The sequence below is a fragment of the Neolamprologus brichardi genome, chromosome 15 (assembly GCF_056152115.1).
Source record: "Neolamprologus brichardi isolate AB-2024 chromosome 15, ASM5615211v1, whole genome shotgun sequence".
Taxonomy (NCBI): Eukaryota; Metazoa; Chordata; class Actinopteri; order Cichliformes; family Cichlidae; genus Neolamprologus; species Neolamprologus brichardi.
The window spans coordinates 34,473,036-34,496,111 of record NC_142118.1 but is presented as its reverse complement, the minus strand read 5'-3'; the positions used below and the strand labels follow the sequence as shown (position 1 = coordinate 34,496,111).

At 38.3% G+C, this 23,076-nt stretch overlaps 1 protein-coding gene across 1 annotated transcript in view; it reads right to left on the bottom strand.

The window, feature by feature from the left end:
* The window catches only part of LOC102796164 (adhesion G protein-coupled receptor D2), an 89,266-nt gene that overhangs the window by 4,034 nt on the left and 62,156 nt on the right, over positions 1–23,076 (bottom strand). Inside the window, exon 23 of the mRNA XM_087852359.1 lies at positions 17,298–17,374. Coding sequence (XP_087708485.1) covers positions 17,298–17,374 — 77 coding nt within the window. The remainder of the gene's footprint in view (positions 1–17,297; positions 17,375–23,076) is intronic.

Here is a 23,076-nt window from a genome sequence, read left to right as displayed (position 1 = left end):
GTGGTTGCCACCTGACATATCATACTGTATGCTGCATCTAACAACAGAGCTTTAAAAATGGTAGTCAATTTTCCAAACAAAGATAATACATTTCTGTGGCATAATACGCCAATTTCTAAGGTAGTAAACAAAATTAAGGCTGCTTACAATTACCAATGACTGGACTGTGCCAGAGAAAAAAATCATGGTTGAAAAATTGTCTGCATGAATGCTGAAAAAAAGCATGCGTCTGGTAAATTAAAAAATGCTCATCATAGCCTGAGATCCCGCTCTAATGGCCAGGAACGTTCCTCCACGTGGAAGTAGGCTCAGTTTATAACAGAGGATTATAAATCTAGCACAAAGGTAAGGAAATATGTTTTTGGTTTTTGTTCTAACAATGGTTCTTGGCAATAGATTTTATACTGCTTATTTTCCTGTGGGTTGAGCAGCAGAGTTGAGTATGTGGGTTGTGGCCATAAAAAGTTGCCAAATTTTCTCTGCCAATGCCAAATAGCTTATTCTGCTACTGACTCTTGTTTCGTTTATTGGGTTGAATGACTGAAGTCTGAAGACATAAGACATATTGGCAATGTAACAATTTATTCATTCAGCAAACAGGAGCTTGTGAAAATAGCATGTGGAAGAACCATACACAGCCACAACAGCCCAGCACCTCGTCCTCACATGCTGATCACCAGCTCTCTGTGCTTTGAGAGGCTTCAGTGGTGACAAGCCTTGTTTTATCAGTGAGGGAGATGCCAATTGATTGATTGAGTGGCCACTGTATTCAGGTTTGTTCTGGGGCCCTCGTTTATTAGCACAACAGTGTAGGATATGACAAAGGACAGAGGGGAGAAAAAAAATTACATATATATATATATATATATTAGGGGTGCAGCGATACTCGCATCGGTATTGAACAGTGCTTTCTGTTCGGTACGCATATGTATCGAACAATACAAAATTTTTTCATTTATTTTATCAACTTTCCTTCTGATGATGCTGTCTGTGTTGAGCGCTCAGTGGATCTGCGCTCGACAGTGCAGCCTAGGCGGAGTAGTCGAACGCAGATTCACTGAGCGCAGGGCAAGCTAGCGAGACAGAAGCTAAGCTCGTTGCAACATGGCAAATTGAACCTCCCCCACCCTCATTCAGATCTGGCGTTTGGAACTATCTTGGTTTTCATGTGAAGTATGACCCTGAAGGTAAGCGCGTCATGGACAAAAGTAAAACAGTATGTCGGATGTGCCACGCAATGCTCAATTACATGGGTGGGAACTAGTGTGTTAGCGCAGTTAGCTCGTTAACGTGTTGGCCGTCCAGCCCCACGCACGGGGCAATCCGCGGTAGCTCGTTAACGGAGATTTGCCGTGTTGTGGCGTTAACGTCATTTCAACGAGATTAACGCTGACAGCACTAGTGGGAACACAACGAATATGACTGCACATTTACTCCGACATCATCGTAGTGCAAAGACAAGTGGAAGCAGACAAAAACAACAAGCAGGCATGCTACAAACTTTACCCGAGTCATTTAGACAGCCGTTAGCACATGATTCTCCTTATGGGGACCTGATATGTTTAATATGCTGCTGAGAATATAGCCCAGAAGAAGCGTATAGTATAGCTTTTATTTTGGAAAGAGCCATTTCTCTGTAATAAACTCTCTTTTCCAAAGATGAGTGATTCCTCGATCAGATAGATTTATTATTTTATTACTTTGTTGTTTCAGCAACATTAAATTTAAAAACCGTACTTTCGAGTTAAAATATATATTTATAATTTTAATAAATGACAAATTAAAAAAGCATGAACATTTTTTTTTGTATCGAAAAAAAATCGAACCGTGACACCAAAGTATCGAACCGAACCGAACCGTGAATTTTGTGTATCGTTGCACCCCTAATATATATATATATATATATATATATATATATATATATAGACACACACACAGACACACAAAAGGCTAATAAGGAGGTGACATCAAAACAAAAGGGTAATGAGACACAGGTGAGGATAATCAAGACAATGAGACAAGACAATGAAAGCAGAACTAGCACAATACCCATGAGACAATTAACTGCAAAAATAAAACAGGAAGTGATAAACAATAACTATATAGGGAAACATAGAAACATGAATAAACTCAACACAGGAGGTTGAGGCAAAGGAAACATGGAGGGAAAAAATAAGCTCTAAGCACACACATTGTTAAGTCCCTCTGCAGGCCCTAATCTCTTTGCAGTGGCAGTGCCAGACTTTTCAGCTGTTGCTAATTGACCACACTTAGTCAGGTGTGGATAAAGGCATACCTGAGGCAGGCTTTCATGGAGGCACACTAGTCTTTGTCTTAGTGGTACCAGCTATTTTAGCTAATTTGTTATAGAATTTAAAATAAAACCCTCTTCTCGTGTTAGTTTCCATATTTATGTTTCAGCTTTTGAGCCGGGTTGTAACACACAAAGTAACTGAAACAAGCAAGAGCAAAAGGAACAGAATAAAAAACAGAACGGCAGAATATAAAACCTACAATAAACAAGACAAAGCATCAAGAAACCATAAGAAACCAGGTAGTGCCTAATAAAAATGCTGGAACAGACCATCTACTCTTTAAAACAGCAAAATGTATAAGAATGAAAGGTTCAAAATTCTTTGCTCATTTATTAATCTTCAAGTTGGGCAGGGTGGTGGTCACACATCCAAAGATGTGAGGGACATTTTAGTCCCTCCAGCCCAGCAATAGCCTTGAGCTGGGGACCATTGTCATATTTGCACAGACACTTTTTACAATGTAAACATGCACTATGCTTGAGATATAGTTTATTATAATCCCAGAGGATTTATTTCTGTGGACAGCAAAACAATGGACAAAAAAGCATTCTTCTTCCATCAAAACAACTTGAGAGTTCGGAGGCTTGGTGTAACACAAATGAAGAATGTGCATCATAACTCAAAAAGTACTGTTTATTTTAGCATACAGCACCAAAAATACAAGATTCTGTTTATATTTATCATGTGTTTGTCTCTATTTCTACTAACATGTGTTTTCACAGACAGATTTAGCCCTTCTCTAGACATACAACTACAGGTCTGTTGGTGAAATCAATATCAAAACCCCTTAGAAGCCCGAATCAAGCAGAAAGAAACTTTTCTTTCATCTTTCACTCCCTTCGTGCCTCTTTTCTTTCCTTCACTGTCTCAGAACACAACTGACAATTGCTGGCAGGCCTTCAGATGCAAACAGCTGCTCTCACATTGTCACTGTGATGGGAAACTGATTATTTAGTCTGCTGTCCCTCTCTTGAGACAGCAGCAGTTTCTCTAAGCTACTAAGACTCTTAAGAGGTTCAGTCCTTTGCCAGAGGCAGCAGTAACACTGTAATGAAGCTCCTATGAGGCAACACCACAGCCTTAAACATTACTAAGTAAAATTAGGAGTATAATCCCCATGGAGGATCTTTGGGGAACATCCCCTCAGCATCTGTTCGGCACTTGCTCAGTTTTATAAAGACCAGAAGTCAAGTTAATAGAGGAAAGGCTGCCTATCATCACCTAGAGTTCTAAGGCTGTCAAAAGTTGAGCTCAATCTATTACAATAAATCACTAATTTATCATTTCAGAAGTATTACATCGTTAATGACATAAGTATGTAGTTTTACAGATTCTGTGCTTTGTGGTTGATAGTGAGGATAGTGAAAAGTTTTGAGTGTAAGGTTTTTGCGTGGGCTGAAGCACTGTTGGATGTCATTACTATGCTTGGCACTGGACATCAAGGCAGCTGCTACCCTCATCACCAGACCACAGCCTACCCCAAACACCAGACCATGACCTAGCCCTACATAGCTGTGAATGCTGTGTTTCGCCTCCTTAGATTTCCAATCAAGTTACTGTATCAATTTGACAAAATTCCCAAAATAGCCTTCTAACTGTACCACACCACAAACACAGCATTCTATAGTGGTGAGTTGGTGTGTCCTTTTTTTTGGCAGTGTGCACAACACAGCTTTTCGAGGAAGAATACATGAGCAAAGCTAACAGACTGCCCAGCTATTTATTGAGTGTTTAACCACGGATAACAAGAAATAAAGGTGAGCAAATAGCTTATACCCTAGATGTTGAACATTTACATGAAAGCATGATGAAATACATTTAAGACAACTTCTTGTATATTTTGGGGTTTTTTTTCATTGCATCTTAAATTCTGACTCTAATCATGGGTGTCTGTGGTTAATTTTAGTCACCACATGGCAGTCTGCACCACTGTCGAGTAATATGCACCTCCTTATGTCACAAAGTCCCTTTAAATCTTTAAAATCATTTTAAGCTATATAAGCCTTCCAACTCAGGATAATAGCGTCAGGACTGTGCATTTGTCATTCATGAACACCACATTACTACAAGCTATAAAATAAATGGACGAGACAAACCAAATTGGCTGGGTTAGACAATCACAGCAAAGGTGCCCTTGGGCAAAGCATTTAAAACCATTTATGTATTGAAGTCAAAATGACAGGGTGTGTATATGTATGAACTTTAACAAAACATGGTGGTATGGAAACTATGCCACAAATCCTAAGAAAGACAAAATAATTAAAATGTCTTCGTGAGGTGTTGGACCATTGCGTGCTGTCAGAACAGTTCCAGTGCATCTTGACATTTATTCTAAAACTCTCTGGAAGTAGGCTTGATTTATGGAACACCATTTGTCCAAAAGATATTATGATATTATTACACTGTGTATTATTTTGGCGATTGTGGAAAGCACTGTTTATTCTTGTGTCTTCTGTCCCTTCACTCCCAACCAGTTATGACAGATGGCTGACTCTCCCTAAGCCTGATGCTGCCAGAAGTTTCTTCCTGTTTAAAAAGACTTTTTCCTTTCCACTGTCGCTAAATGCTAGCTCAATGGGGATTGACTGATTATTGGGGTTTTAAGATAAGATAAGATAAGATGACCTTTATTAGTCCCGCAGGTGGGAAATTTGTTTTGTTACAGCAAAAGTGCAAAGTTATGTAGCAGAAATTAGAAAACACTGGAATGTAATAAAATACAATAGAATAAAATAAAAAACTATATACAATAGAATAAAATAGAATAGAATAATATATACAATATAATAAAATACAAATACAAATACTATATACAACTGAGTAGGAAAATACAAAAATACAACTTCGTCAGAAGAAGAATTGCACAAGAATTGCACATATAGCAGTCTTATTGCACATGTGTGGGTTTGTGTGTTTGATCAGCTGCAAAAGTCTTTATTGTGGAGTCTGACAGCAGTGGGGAGGAAAGACCTGCAAAATCTCTCCGTTCCACACCGTGGGTGCCGCAGTCTCCCACTGAAGGAGCTGCTCAGTGCTGTCAGAGAGTGGGAGATGTTGTCCAACAGGGATGACAGCTTAGCCACCATTCTCCTGTCACTCACCACCTCCACTGGGTCCAGAGGGCATCCTAGAACAGAGCTGGCCCTTCGGATCAGCCTGTTCAGTCTCTTCCTGTCCCCAGCAGAGATGCTGCCGCCCCAGCAGACCACACCATAGAAGATGGCTGAGGCCACCACAGAGTCATAGAAGGTCTTCAGGAGTGGGCCCTCCACTCCAAACGACCTGAGTCTCCGCAGCAGGTACAGCCTGCTCTGCCCTTTCCTGTAGAGGGCGTCTGAGTTATGAGTCCAGTCCAGTTTGTTGTTCAGATGAACACCAAGGTACCTGTAGCTGTCCACAGCCTCAATGTCCATACCTTGGATGTTCAGTGGTTGCAGTGGAGGATGCTTGTGCCTGCGGAAGTCTACCACCAACTCCTTGGTTTTACTGGCATTGATCTGGAGGTAGTTCAGCTGGCACCAGTCCACAAAGTCTTGAGTCAGTCCTCTGTACTCCTTGTCGTCCCCATCAGTGATAAGGCCGACTATTGCAGAGTCATCAGAGAACTTCTGCTTTTCTCTCTATTACCATAAGGTTACACAATAGAAAGTACCTTGAAGCAACTTGCTGTATTTTGGCACTACAGAAAGAGGAAAAAAGGTGATTTACATGACTTTGGACATGACTTGTTTGTTGGTGTCAGACAGGCTAGTATGCGTTTTTTGGAAACTACTGGAATTTTCCCACACAACCATTTCTACAGAGAGTGGTCTGAAAAAGAGAAAACATCCAGTGAGCAACAGTTCTCTGGCTGAAAATGCTTTGATGAAAAGGAGGTCAGCAGTAATTCAAATAACCACTCATTACAACCAGCTTATGCAGAAGAGCATCATCATGCCAAACCTCGAAGCAGATGGGGTACAGCAGCAGAAGACCACACACAAGAGTCACTCCTATTATCTAACAACAGGAAACTGGTACACCAAAATCAGACAACAGATTTTTTTTTAATTACCTGGTCTGATAAGTCAATGTCTGCTGTTATATTTGGATGCTAGGATCAGCATTTGGTATAAACAAAATGAAAGCATGGATTCCTCTTGCCTTATATCAATGGCTGACGCTGGTGGTGATGGTTTGGGGGATATTTGCTTAGGTTTTTAGTACCAACTGAGCATCATTTAAATGCCACAGCCTACCTGAGTATTGTTGCTGACCATGTCCACCTCCACCCCTTTATAACCATAGTATGCATATTTTCTCATGGCTGCTTCAAGCAGGGTAACGCGCCATGCCACAAAGCGCAAACTGGTTTCTTGAGTATGCTGATGAGTTCACTATACTCAAATGACCTTCCCAGGCACTAGATCTCAATACAGCAGAGCAACTTTGAGATGTGGTGGGATCTGTAGCAATGTGTGATGCTATCATGTCAATATCAACCAAGACCTCTGACAAATGTTTCCAGCACCTTGTTGAATCTATGCCACAATTCAGAATTAAGGCAGTTCAGAAGGCAAAACCTGGCACTACCAAAGTAGTGCCAGTAGTCAAAGTATGAAGTAGTCATTGAGTGTAATCAATAAAAAATCTTTGACAGAAGTTTATTTTGGTTGAAGCTGTATAGGTGTTCAACTGAGGTGTAACTGCAAAGACCAAGGAGTATGATTTACATCATTTTCATACTTGTCCGATCATTCTGATGCCCTCATTCACCTTACTGCCTTCCTCAATTGACCACTATAGACCACTCTGTTGGGCACAGGTTTGGTTTTTTTCCTCTAATTTGAATCTTTCTACATTTTCAGTATTACAAAAGATTATTCCTAAAAAATGTATCTATATGTGTGTGTAAGTGGGCTTTCTGTCTTGTTTTATGGGAGTTCATCCTAGCTGACATTTTACAAGTGGGAGTGTCTCAGAGCCTTACAGTGCATATCGAGCTGAGAGCCTAATATGAGGTGAGTATGCAAGTTGAGGTAAGGCTGTGTGAAGCCCGAGGCTGTGAACACCAAACAGGGCAGCGGTAAGATCAATACTGGCTCTGCCACAGATGTACGAGAAAGGGGTGGTAGACGGCAGAGAGATGCTTCCTGATAGACCTGCGCTGGTCAGTAATGCACATATGCTTTTATTCGGATATATGATTATCATGTCTGACATCTACTTCTTGTAATGTTCAATAATCTTGAGGGTAAAGTTAAATACAATGTTATCAAAGTGATTAGGTTTAAAGGAGACATGACTAATAACTTATTCTGTGTGCCACCACCCAATATGCCACTTTGTTACAAACAATATCACCTATTTCCCTTTGATTCTGAAAATACTGTTTAAAAACTAAAACTTGAAAAGCTAATTATAGATGTCGAAGATAACTGCAGCCAGCTGCAAAGAGCTTTTTAATGCCAACCGGTTATATTTCAAAAAAATGTCCAACTTTTGGGTGCAGGACAGACACGCCCAGAGTAGGCAAATAAGAAACAGACATTCCCAACTGATAAAAATGTCAGTTGGAATTTGTAAAAACTTATAAATAATGGATGCTTCAAGTAGGCAGGGGAGCATCTTCAATGAGCCCAGAGTGCAGAGCATGCTTTCTCATCTCCACACCGAGGAGCCATCTTAATGACGGCGCCCGGAGACCTACCGGTCTCCATCAATCCCCCCACCCACCTACCCAATTTCCCTCAACCCACCCATCGCACCCCCCCATAAAGCCCATCTATGCTCCCGACCACAAGATACCGTGCAGAGGGGAACATGAGCTCTTAAATTAAACATTGACAGCAGCGGCCGCTGCCTGTTTTAGGCAAATCAGCAGAAAATGAAACAAACAGGGCACCTCAGGAAGATCCATGTGTGTCCAATTGAGACAATTTGGGGGCGTGGAGGAAGTCTCTTAAGTCTTGTGGAGAGAATAAAACGTAAATAATGTCACAACAGTGTGTTTGCTTAGTGAATATCTGCTTATTTGTGTTTTGTGGATTAAAGTAGACAGCTTCGATTTGGTATACAGGAAGAAGGAGAGAAAAGACAGAACTGAAAAATGTAAGTGGACTGTACTTATGAAGCCCTTTTTATACCTTAAAGGACGAAGCAATTTACAATTTACACATCAAGATGCAGACATGTATGTCATGCACATGCACTGAAGTCGGAGTTCAGTGTCTTGCTCAAGGAGGAGCCAACCCTAGACAGGTATTTTGCTCAAGATAATGGCAATGAGCTTCATAACATCCTGCATCATCAGGTCTGGGGTTGAACCATGATGGTGGATGAGGTAGGAACCACTATACCCCTCTCGTGACCTGCATTCAGACATAAACAGGAAATTGCTTTCAGGAAGGAAGTCATGTTTTTTACAGCTGTGCCCTGAGATGAGCACAACACTATATGAGAGCTGCATTTCTAATGTCTGTAGAAGACTTGCACTAGATATCGGAAATGAGCCACAGAGTATCAAACACACAAAAGCGACTACCATGACAGAGTGAGACTAGTGTTTTTGTTCTGGATGAAAACTCCGGTCATTGTCTTTTCCTGCAACCATTTTCCTGTCCTTTCCTGCATTAGCCGCAGAAGAACTTTGGTCTCTTTGTTTTTGTTTTTGGATTTAGATCAAGGTGCTGGATCCAGACAGGGCTTATGATCTGTCAGCATACATGGATTTATATGCCACTTACATCCTATGATTCCCATCGCATCTGCAACTTAAAGCAATAAGACTGGTAGGCTGGACATACACTGTAGGGCATCAGCTCCTACCACTGAAGCAAATTTACAATTCTAAATGAGCTCTCTAGTCTCTTTTCTTTGTTATTGATATTAATTAATTGAGTTTATCAGTTTAGAGATGAAACCCGAATAATTTGCAATTTTATATGCACACACACATCTTCGTGCGTGTGTGTGTGCTGATAGGTGGAAGCTGAGGATGGTGGGGCAAGCAGTTCAGAGTCCTAAAGGAAGTGATTTAATGTCCAAAAAGACATGCACTTGTTTTTGCTTTGTCTCTTTCCTGTTTTGTTCTGATAGGGACTTCCTTTCCCCAGTGGGGGTGGATACTGTGTCATCCGTGCATCCATCCCATCGACCACTCACGGAAATGTCCGTGCTGCCATCCAATCCCAGGAAAGGGGAAAAAAAATCCAATTTATCATAGTAACAAAATAGTTGTGTGGCACTTGTTAAAAAGGAAAAAGATGAGAGACCATGAGGGAGAAGACGTTTATGTTTGTAACACTGTATGCACCAGTGTGTAAATCTATTAGCAATATTCTGAATCTACACTACATTTGGGCTTGGGGAGTTAGAGTGCTTAACCTCAGCGATGGTAACATGAGGATGATCTCTTCCTGTCTGCCACAGTATTTCTATGACCAACTCCCTTCCTTCCCGCCTAAACTGAGATACAGCCACATGTGCCCAAACACGTGTAAGTGTTATCACAATTATGACACCCCTCCTAAAAAACAATCTACTCCCCTAGCCGTTGCTCAAACCTGAAACATATGTTAATCTTGCTTCCCTAATGTTTAAATGGCAAAAAGGTACAAGTTTTACAATTGCAATACTTTTTTCACATTAGTTATTTTTTCCTATAATTCGGAATATTTCATATTCCTTTTAATTGTTTTATTAAAAGTTTTCAAAAACAATGCCACAGAGAGAACTTACTTCAAAGCGGGTAAGGGGGATAGCCACATGGTCTTGATAGTGAGAGGATCCAGTCCTGTGACCTTAAATTAATAGCACTCTCTAAACAATCAGGAGAACAAGTCGCCCCAAATACAAGTGAATCACAGATCAAAATATATAAAATACATCTCAAAGGTGTTGGAGTTTGCTTTGATGACATTTCTTATTGACTTTTATGTTTTTTTGATCGAGCAGCTGCTGAAGACTTTTTGGGATGACCATGTGCTATAGGGCTATTACATTAGAGATGAATAAGTTGGATTTAATATGGATTTCGTAAGCCTTTTCAAGGGTGTTTATATGTCTATTTCTCTGTGGCATTTCTAACAGTGACTAAAGCCACTAATGTCAAACTGCTTATCTGCTTTTCTCTCTGATGAGTGATTTAATGCTCAATATCTCACACACACACACACACACAGACACAGTCCCACCCATCATCCTCCTGGTTACTCATTCACCGTATCTACCAGCACACTTTTATGGTTTCAGTCACTGCCACACACCCATAGAGGGACATGTGCGCACACATTCACCTACAGATGGAGGAAATGTGTCTGCTAAGGATATGAGGTGTAGTGATGGCACATTAACGATAGGACCCATGACAGCAGTACGCATCGGTCTTACTAAACAAAGCATGTGGCCAGATTTAATTCAATAAGGATTGTTTAAGTGAAACAATGGCTCCTGGCCCCACTGAGGGTAAGGAAAGGGTGAGAAAGGTGAGTTTGACAGTGGTGGCTGACCAGTGTTTTTTTGTGTTTCAGGCTACGGATGATCCCGTGGGTTTGATGGGGTCGTGGATCAGACATATCACTGTGGCACAGCGACATCCGCTTCTTTTTTCAGGTAACTAACAAACAAGCTGACAATGACTGGGCTGAAAAAGGAAATACAGTCAGACATGCCCACCCATGGAACTGAAAACAATATTTAAAAGCAATATGAGTGATTATACAGGGATTAAATAGGGAAATGTAAAACATATGCACGCAAGTCTTTGCCTACAAACAAAGGACTATACTATAAAAATATTTACGGACATTAAAAAGTAGTTCCATAATTTATATCATTCATTTGTCAGACTTTGTATAAACTACAACATTATAAGGTCTGATTAGCCCCGACTATCTGCTCAGAGTGTGGTAGTGTGAAAATAAATAAATAAATACATACTTTTTTTAATCTCGCTGTAAGCACCAAGTATTATGTGGGACACAGTACTTTTCCACACACCCACAGTCCATTCATGAAAACATGATACAACATTATTTTGAATGAATTGTTTGTTATTTTTGAAGCTTTTGAAACACCTATACTTACATTGTTGGTACCAGGAATAAGATTTTATGTTGGAATCGGTTTTAGCGACCACTAATGATTTGCAAATTAGATAAACTTATTACACACGCTGTTAAATATATGCCTCAAATGTGGATATAAATCGAATAAAGGGCAAAACTGCAGGATGTATATATGTTTTTCCACTACAGGTTTTACATTCCTCACAGTCCATTTGGTCTGTGCTAATGGAGTCTGTTCATGCAGAGCAGCAGGTCTTAATGAAAAACCTTTGGCCGGTGATCAGTGCTATTGATCAGCCTGAGCCCCAGCTTTAAGCAGGGCTAATTGATCAATCACTACATGTTGATTCAGATTAATGGAACATGACTGGCACCCCGCCCCCCTCCACCCCCCACACATGAAGAGCGTAACTGCATGTGTGTTTCGCTGTGAGGTAAAGCTATTCAGCATGCATGTGGTTATATGTATTCCAAAACACAGTGAATATGATTGCTTCACTGAGGCAAGAAAGAGGAGATAATAAAATCATGACTGCTTAAGAATGTGTCCTGAGCTAAAAAAAGATTCAAAGAAAATTTGAATCAAAAATGTTCCTAATAGTGTAATTTCTGATGGTTCTGCAACAAAACAAACACATTTTTAGAGTAGATCCAAGACCTGACAGTTAAATAAGAGTGAAATGGAAGGTTTGTTACACTCATTCAAAAAATAATAGTCATAATCTCTTCTGTACATAAACTATAGACATTTCTTTCTTTTCACATTGTTAGTTTCATCACATCAGCATTTTATTCATTTGGACATTTGTGAGACATTTTGTTATGATTAGCACATGAATTCCCAAGTTATAGCCAAAAACATGTTTTGGGGGCTAACAGTTACTTCTAACCAATTCATTCTTCAGTCTAAGTATGAGCTAAAATGAAACCACCTTTGTGAGAAAAGGACAGATATAAAGTCACAGTAACCTTGAACTTTGACAAACGGTTTGTCACGGTCATCAAGAGATACAAGAATCTGACAAAAAAACAATTAAATAAAGGAATAAATCTCACAGGTATAAACATACTTAAAACAGTAAAACATAAATAGCCAGGTAAGCAGTATTTATTAATAATACACATATATAAAATATGTTTTGGTAACCCTGATACAGTATAACAGAAATTCTTCTTATAAGCGACAGGAGTGTGTTTATGTCTGTCCGGAGAAATTGCTCCTGTTTGGTTTGATGGAGTGACATTTCATTCATTTCTGCGGACATTTAGCAGGGTTTGCATCACAAGCACATCATAACACAGCTTAAATGCTAGAGGCGTACAGATCGAGCGACCAGGAACATGTAATCCATCAATTTTCGGCGTTCTCAGCCCTGGCCAGTGACCCGCAGGTCACAGCCGAATAGTTGCACACACAGTCACAGCAACATGCTGACATGTTGTTGGCGCGGAAGGTCTTTGTGGTGAGTGAAGATACAAAGTTCGTCAAAGTAAACTACAAACCCCATCGTACACTTTAACCCCCATTAACCAGCTAAACATGGACATTTTAAAGAAGCTAGTAAAGGCATGAGCCTCAGTAAGAACAGTCAGGTTGAAGGTTGAAAGCTGTTACAAGGAAAATTATGGAAGTGAGTGAAAAGAGAAAAGGGTGGATTTCCTGCCATGTGGTGAATTTATAAACAGTTATGTAAGTAATTGTAATTTGTTCTATTACATAAATCTGTAAAATATGTAAGATCGACAACCTTTTTTCAGTTAATTATTACTTATTTCAAGGAGCAGAGCACCCTATTTTCAATTGTTTAAGGAAGATCCTGTAAATTAAAAATTGTAAAGCTTAATATATGTTATTATTAATATTACAAAAATAATATTTTGCATTGAAAGGATTTTGATTTTTGCTTATGTAGGCTGTCAATTACAGTTCTTAGAAAGAAAAGTGTCATAAATGCGTATTAGCAGGTCATGCAGCCAATGAAAGAAAAATGCAATCACTATTAAATGCTACTGTTAAGAAATTTACATAAAGGCAATGTTTTTAAATGAAAAAGAATTAAGGATTAGATATCCACTGCAAAATCTCCATTACTACACACAACACTTTTTTTTTGTATTGTTAATGCTAAAGCTCAACTACGATGCCAGCAGGGCCCTGCCAGGAAGAACTAAAACAGGCCAAACAGGAAACCCTAACAACGTCCCCAACACACACACACACACACACGCACACACACACACAGTTCAAAACCCTCCCAATGAACTGACAGGCTGGCTGACCAGTGGTGGCTCCACAGAGGATTAGTATTTGTATGTGTTTCTAGGGGTGGACTGGAGATTCCAGCTGGCCTGTCATGGGACTCCCCATCGCGTGTGAATGTTACTCAGAGGGAACTGTGGCTAACAGGTCCAACACTGAAACACTCAACAGGCTGAAAAGGTCACCTGGGGTGATCCCAGCTGGGCATAACCAAGAATACTGTTTTTCTGTTCTGTGTACTGGGCCAAAAGAAACCATATATTAAAATGAGCACAGAGTAAATTTTGTAGCGAACATAGTACAAAATAAATTAACATGACTGATGTCAAAGCAATCTAATGTCAAAGCAGATGTTTACTGTTGAAGTTTTTCTATGAAAAGACGAATTTAGAAATATTTTTACTGTGGTCGGTTTTTGCTTTAATTTCAAATCATAGTAGGTTCACAGATTTTTGTGTCACTGAATCAAAAGAGTTAAGATAAAAATGTATATTAAAAAATAATATATTTATTTGCAATTTAAAAGAATTGATTGATGAAGGGAAAAAGCATGTTCTAGTTTATACCCTGATTGTTCATTTATTTGGAATGAGATTTAAGATTTTCTCACAACACATGCATAAATGGTGCAATGGGGTGGCTTAAAGCTGGCTTAACGCAGTGCCTATGCTTTGATTCTTTCCTGGAACTCTTCCTGTATTTTTAGAGCCTAGGCTCACATATTTTACCCATTCAATAAGAGTGAGGTTTTGATAAAACAGAGCAGAAGTAAACTGAACAGACCTCTGAAGGGAGGAGAAGAATCCCATGACACAGAGAACGCCGCCTCTTGTTTTATAGGTACTTTTTACAGTTAGTGGATGGGCTTACAGTGATTCTGTTTAGTCACACTTCTAGATAAAGATCGTTACATAATAGATGTACACACAGAGCAACTTTATTTTTTATCATGTTATATATTTGATAAATATATAAACATGTCTGTCAAAGTGCACCAAATAAACATACTCAGAGAGACTTGAAATTCTTTTTGGCTAAAGAGAAACAGGACTATGTGGCTTGGATCAAGTTGCCCAGTGATGGTATGTACTGTACACTAGTGGAGGTACCATTAATGCAATATGTATATAATGTATAGATTTCTGAGAAGCATATGCTGCTTTACACAGAATAAATGGTTTTCAGAGAAGATACTGCACCAGTCACAGTTTGCATTTATGCCAACAGCATGGCTGCGTATTTAAAGAGTATCGGTTATATTCTATGATTTTTCAGGGATTCCCAAATGATTATATTCATATTATAATTACATTTTATATGCATCCCAACCTTCTTTTTCCTCAAAGGAAGTTTATTATACTTTTGTTCTAATAGCCCGACAACACCAATATGTTTAAAAAGTACACTTCCCAACACAGCAGCAAGGTGGAATACTATAACCTTGTACGAGTATAATTCCTAACAGAATAAATATAAAATCATTAAAACATCATCAAACAAAACACTTTCTAGCAAGTTTTCTTTGATAGTCCAACTTTAAGTCAAAACAAATCACCAACTGCAACCACCAACCAGGACAAGTCTTTGACTCTTTCCTGTGCCTGAACCAGATGATCAGTCTCAAGTCATTTAGTTAACCTTGACCAACTAACCAGACACACACACACACAGTAAACAGCTCACATCCACCGGTCCTGACCGACACATTCTGTTTGAGACCCCACTTCCACACAATAACCTGTGGTGTGAACTTGACTGTGTACACTCAGGTATTAGATTTCAGACTGGGCCTGGGTCCCAGAGGGCTCAAAAAGAAACAGACACTGTGATCTTGACAATGAGCAAAACTGCCATAAAGTCAAAGAGAGAGAAAGCGATAGAGAGGGGCATGGACCACCCAGTGGCTGTGAGGAAAAACAACACCGGCAAAGTCAGCTTTGGACAGTTTGAAAGTTGTTGTGTGATAGCAATTCAAACAGTGCAAGAAAAAAAGAAAGGACGGAGGGATTTTTAGGTATTATTTACCCTAAAGACAATATACAGTCTGCCATCCTGTTTTAGATTCAAACTTGTAGTCAGACGTTACTTTGTCAATTTTATTACTGTCTTTCTTAATTTTTGCAAACTACACATGAGGTTAAGTCATGACACAACTCAAAAACATCTTTCACTTATATATATATATGACAACATACACCACACTTGTAAGAAGTGTTTCTATAACGGTTTCTAAGCTTTTCGTCAATTTCTGAGCAATAATTCATTAACTTGACCATTTGTGGATCTAAACCAAATTTTGATGAAATATTGAAATGACCCCACTTGACACCCCTATAAAGTTTTATACATATTCATTCAAACTTTTTCGAGTGCTTGTAATCAAAATGATAACACGCAAGCACACAAGCTTAAAAACATTACCAAAACCATAACGGCTGGTGGAGGTAACAAATTGATTTATGAAATTAAATAAGAATCGCTGCTAGCAATCACCATAAGACAATTATCACTTTTACTGTTATCAACACTTCCCAACAGTTACCTTTTATCATATCAGATTAATTGTATAACTTTATGAGGCAGAATACGGTAGGATAACACCAGGAGAAAAAACCTGCACGGACTGATGCCTTTGTGTTAGATATTTAACTTCTCAGTGAATGAAAGCACAAAGCATGCACAGCTAATTATAAACAAGCAGCATGTATAAAAGCTGACATTTAGTATTTCACTGTCAAAATAACTGTAGATATTCAATGATTTACTATTCAATATAAAACATTTAAAATGATAATTTTGTAAACAATAAAGCCAGTCGTGTATGGGGGTTTGTAATGTGTGCTGTGGTTCTAGAGCTGGCCACCAGGGGGACGAGGACATGCAGAGAGCTGATCTGGAAGTTTTAATTTTATTCTGGCGAGTCAGGCAGGCATGTGAGGCTGTGGAAGAGGGAGTGGGAGATAAAAAAAGCATCTTTGTTATACCTAATAAGTAGTTTTTATTAAAGTTACTCTATTCTAACCTCAATAGCACTGATATTTTATCATTTTTAAATCTCACTAATATAAAATATTGTAACTGTGGCAAAATAAAATTCACTCACATATCACTTGGTTTTTTTATGTTCATTTTTATTTTAACTTGTACTACAAATGAATAACAAAAAAGCATGTTACAGCATAATTTGAATGATACCTTTTTTAACTAAATATGTTCTTTTTGTGTTAAATTTAATGTTACAATGGCTTTAAATTACATTTGTCTGAATGAAATCACAATTATGTGTAGAAGGAGAAACTGTAAGTGCCATGTGACTACTGCTGCTTCTTTGTCATTGTGTGTAGTGTCAGTGTATTTATCATAGTACCTGGTTCAGTTTGTCAGTAATAGTTTTTAATAATTTTAATAATCTTTGAGTTTTATTGCACAGTGTGATGAGTTATAGAAGGCTTTTAATGGTGCTTTTACTCTTAACAGCCTTTATGCATAAAAAACAAATCTAGAAAACCAAAGTAATCTTTTAAAAGTCTAATACATCAGGCTTGTGTGGACTCAGAACTGTCTGAATATGTTAAACTAATACAACATTTTTTCAAAACTCACAAAACGTGTCGTCCAAACATTTTTGAGCTAAAGAGATTAAACACACTTGTACTGAAAGTATATGTAACATACCTCTGTATCCAGATGAGTGCCTTCGGACATTTGGCCATTTTCTACTATCTCTGGTACACAAGGAATGGACACCTCAACTGAAGACATAAAGACACAAACACACTCGCTAAGTTAGGTCTGCCAACAGTGTTTCCCACTACTGAAAAGTAACTGAATACACATGTGCTTTAAGCAACTAAGTTTTATTTTTCTTTGCCTTTTATCTCACAAACTATCTGCAGGCATCAGTTACAACAAATGGCAAAACCTGAGCAAAATTATTAAAATAAACAACACAAATGTGTTTTAGTGTTCATGTGAACCCTTAACTTAAACAGAGTATGAATAATCCAGGGATTTCTTCCATCTACGTGGCCTGTAAGATGCACTTATCTCAACCAATTATAGAAGAAAACAAGACAGAAATACAAAGGATGGCCTAAAGGGACAGGATTACAAACTGGAGTCAATTAAAACAGAAAGAAAGAGAAAAACGGGTAGACAAGGCTAATGATACTATACTTACCAACTCCTGTCACTCATTCACTTAAATTTATGCTATGTATCTGATATCCTCATTTGGCCTTTATTACATGAGCTGAGAGTGATGAGAAGATATAGTAACTGTTCAAGGACGGTTCACATGGTCACAATACCTGAATTCAATGGAGTACCAATAATTAACATGACACCTTGATATCACTATGGATCGAAAAGATTTGCAGTGCCATCCTTTGGGTGTAAAATGTGCTCCAGAATTTAGCTCCAGTCTCAAATCTTTACTAACCATATACTTATAACACTACAATAACCATGAAACTAATAAAATGTAAATTATAAAAAATGCAACAGCTCATCCAAATGTATTACTTTGAGGCAGAACAATAATTGGTTTGTTCTCTTTTTTTATTACAGATGTGTATTTTTGTGCTAATACTGCTAACAGCAATTTGAAGAATCAGTCACCCTATTCCAGATCAATTAGCCACTGTATTTTAATTAAGTCAAAAGTTACGTTAATTTACACTAGTAATTTAATTTAAATACAATATAAAATGCTGCATGGCTAGTTAATAGCTAGCTAATAATCTGCAAATTAATAAACACGCCTTAAATCAGAATCACGACTGCGTATCATGCTTGATTTCTTTTGATTAGCCTATAATAAAAATTTAATCTTTGTTAAATCTGCTAGGGAAACTGTCTAAAGCAGCACCAGCAGACATAGCAGACATTTTTTAATAAGTCAATCATAGGATTTTTGCTACCTACTAATTATTTGTACATGTCATAGTGCAGAAACTCGGCTTTTACATTTTTATGTCCCCGGCTGTCTGACAATCTGTATGTTAAGCATTAAAGTTACACACAGATATATGGACACAATCTTGGTGGGTTTTATCATAGTCATGAACCCATCTGGCCTTTCTGTCTGTCTACCTGTCTGCCTCGCTCTTCTGGTTCAGGGCCTGTCATAACCGCTCTTCAACAGGCCCCCAGTGTCGGGATTAATCTCCCTGGTTGACTGCTGATCTGAAGGTGGAACGGCCACCATCCACCAACAGCAAAACTAATTTAACTGTGTCACTGCTTGACACTCCCGCCCACCATCCCCACTAACCCCAGACATGCACACACATTACAAAATATCTTCATCTGTCTCTGTCTCATCTACATGGTAGAGGGCAGGAGGGTGGGTGACTAGTCCGAAGGAGAAAGGTCAGAGCACTGAAGGAGTTCATCATTCTGAGGTGTCAGCACTGCTCTTTAGGAAAGCAGATGAAGGGGAGATGAGGGAGGAGAGCATGGGAGGCAGGGAGAAACAGAGAAAGAGGTTAAGGGGGGGGTCTGTTTAACATTTGTGTGGTTATTGGTTATCAGCCAAAGGTTTGTCATGGCCCAGAGACTTGGCTGGCAGCCACTGAGTGCAAATCACTCATGGTTTGCATTTAATAATCATGTCTTTTCTTTGATTGTAGCCTAATTATGACAAAAGTGCACACACTCTCACATCTTACCAGCTATGAGAAGTCATTTGGTGGTTAAAACAGACCAGGGGGTTTATAGAAGCAGCAGAAGCTGGTACTCAAACACACAGAAGCACACATTCAGCCATCCAGAAATGATCACACAATGCATCCTCTGCACTTGCTGGCGTCTGGCATGAGGTAAACAGCTTTCAATAGCATCAAACCCAGTGCAGTTTGTTTGGGACCATCTGTCCAGTCTATTGTGTTCCTCTGTTACGGCTCTTTGGAAGCCCATTGGAGAACAGCTGATGTTTGGGCTCTTACAAAGATCCCAGCCAGGCCCTCGGGATCCTGCTACACTGTGTACTGTCCATTTCTTTCCCTCCTATTTTGGCTGTGTTTTGCTTTATAAAGTAGCTTGCAGACTGACATGTAGCAATTTGCATGTTATAGCATCTCCGTTATCATTTCACCACAAACACAGGACAGGCTATGGAAGGGATCCAAATGTGACACTTATTAGCTGTGGTTTTGGATGCAGTAGATATAGAAGCTATAGATACAAAGTTATGTAATTAAATAAACAAATAAAATGTAAGTGCTATCTATTACTCTGTCATTAAAATATTCAATCAAAATTCAGTTATTAATCCAAAATGTTGGTGATGTAAAAGGATTGAATCCAACTTTCAGCTATAAGGTGATAAACACTAACCGAGTTACAATTTAACAGGTTTTAATTCTCTGTCTGACAAAAAGAAAAGCCACTGAGACAGATGTCAGGGTAACACCATAGTTTGATTTCAAGAAGAACACACGGCAGTTTGTAATCTGAATTTAAACGTTATTTTTTAATGGTTGTCTTATATGCGTTTGTACAACTACAAAACAACCCACTGTATACTACATGACCAACCAGAGTTCAGACAATCACTCCAACATTAATAACCATCTTTTTGAATGGCAATGTTGTCAGGAAAATAACGAATTCTACAATATTTAGCTGCTAAATCACAAAATTGGCTCTAACATTACATCAAGGTGTAAAGCTTAATTTCCAGCTGTGAAAATTATGTCAAGACTGAAATGCGCAAACCCTACAGGGCAGCGTTATCACTATTAGTATATAAAGATAGTTTATTCTTATCCACATTGTTAGAGCAACCTCTATATTTGTGCATCCAGCAAGCTGAGTTGCTTTACATTTACCAATTATTATTTACTTATTAATTTTTTATTAGCTAGTAATTTCTAATCTACTACTAAGTGGTGTCATATCATCCCATCTGCAAGAATACCAGCATAATTTTTTTGTGTGAAAAAATGGTCTCATGCTATCAGTGATATACCAATGCAATGCATTTATGTTTCCTAGTACAAGCCCATACATGTCTAAGCCTCTTATCATGATTTAGTGCCTTAAAAGATATTTCAATAGTAAGGAAATGGTTTGGCAACTAGAGTCCACACCTCCAACAAAGCGCTGCAAAATATGCAAGAAAAGTGTTCCCGCTAAAGTTGGAAATGCAACAAACACTTGAAGCAAAAATACACTGTTGACTACAGCCAAGGTTTGAAGTCATGCAATGAGAAGATATTAATAGCAGTGGATGTGCTGCCCACAAGTTACTGTAGTTGCTACCATACAATACACAGATTAAATGATGGTAGAAATTATTGATGGGGTTCGTTTTGCTAATGGCATGACACCAATCCAAACAGTGGAAAAGCAGAGCTTTAAGCAAAATTTTAAGAAGCTCGGCCCAAGACACATCCTCCCAGGTGTAAATCTGTTTTTTTAACTCAAGTGTTAAGCAGATGTCTTCTTTTTAATTAAACAAGAAAACTAAGGAAACAGTACGACTAGATATATATATAAAATGCTGTTAATGCTGTCATCGAACAAGCTGCACTCATTGGTAAAATCTTCATTTTTTATTTATCACTATCCCAAAAAACACAAGTATTGTGACATAATCTTGAGGCTATGTCACCCACCCCTAACTATTCACTTACCTCTCAAATGTAACCTAACATTGCTGGTGATTATATAAATATAAAGATTCAACCAGGATAACACAATTATGTAAGACGGTTGCTAAACTACAATTATTATTATTACCAAGTTGCATTAAAGCTATTGTAAAAATAAATAAATAAATAAATAAATAAATTACATTCCAAAAGACAGCTGTGAACCAGGGCCAGGTACAGGAAGTTTTCACTCCTTTCCACCCAGTATGCCCCTGGCCTTTCCAACTTTCAGTCAATTGCTGAAAAAAGCCAGATGCAGGCAGGATAATCACCATCTAATAAGAGGTTATATTGAAAGCAGGCTGTCGGTTACATATAACAAGCTTGGAAGATGAGTGCACACACATACACAAATATACACGGGCAGAAGAATGCATACGGACACATAGAGTTGGGGCAGGTGTAATTATGGTGTACAATGACAAAGTTCAGAAAGAAGCAATCACACACACTCTGTACATATATGGACAAGCATGTCCATATAACAAAAGTAATAGTTTTGGTAGTTCAAAGTACAGTTGGCATATATTAAAAAGAATTAGCCTTGGTTCATGGTTCTTAAACTAAAGTTACCTTCACCAGTTAATACTGGCTTCACAAGGGATATTTTCCAGAAACGAAATAGAGAGGTCTGAAGGCTTTCAACCATTAGGATCAAGTCTTCATACGTGGACTTGGAACCAATTTTGGAGAAGCAGGAGAAATGCAACCTTTAGGGATCTGGCCAGTAAGCAAAAAAGGACAAACACTATACATACCTTGGTTTTCAGCCATTTCATCTATTGACATTTCTTAGGTTGTCCAAAAAGAAAAAAATGTGTCATTTGATAAATGTGTGGTACTATTATAACCCACGTGCTTGGAATTTTTTTAGTTGAGTGACTTATTACCATGTTGAACATACAAAGCATGCATTTCTTCTTCTCTCCCAATTATAGTATGAGGAAGCTCTTTTGGAAAATTTTTGGACAACCAAAAATCCCAAAAGCCCGCCAAATGACAGATGCTGTGTGGAATGTAACTAAAAAAGACTGCAATGACTTGCAAGTCTCACAAATCCATATTTCATTAACAACAGGACACAGAAAACATATCAAATGTTTAACCCTTTAAGACCTACCATAGAACCAAGTCCGCCAGAGCTTATATTATATTTTTACATGCTGTAGTGCCATTTTTGGGAGCATTTCAAGTTGCTATATATCAATACAACCATTACAGCCTAAATTTTAATAATATGTCTGCATTAAGTGCATAGTTATTACATAAATTGCAAAAAACTACAAAAAAATTGAAAATCGTTTTTGTTTTTTAACATATATTTCTAATTAGAGAAATTTAAGAGGCTTATCCCTCAAAACTGTAAATACAAAAAAGTTGCACAAAATAGTTTCCCACCACAGGAAATTTATTTTGAGTGTCTTCATAGTTTTATTTTTGAAATACACCAATTTCTATATTTTGCAGGAAAAACGAAAATAAATATTATAGTGCAAATTTGCAAAAAAAAGCAGCATATGCATCAAAATAAACTATTTCCAGCAGTGCAATATGAGTCCTAAGCATCCCAGAAACGACACAGAAAGTCATAAAGTCAAACATAACTTTTAAAAACACCAGTATAGGCTCATGACGCCTTGATGGTAAAAAACTACATTTCTGCGAAAATGACGTCACTTCCGGCTTCGGGCAGGTCACGGCGGACATGCGATAGTTTGTGCTGATGGACGTAGGAAGTGTTATGAACAGCTGATCGGATCAGCAAAGCCTGTTTCTGGAATATTATGTTTTTGTTG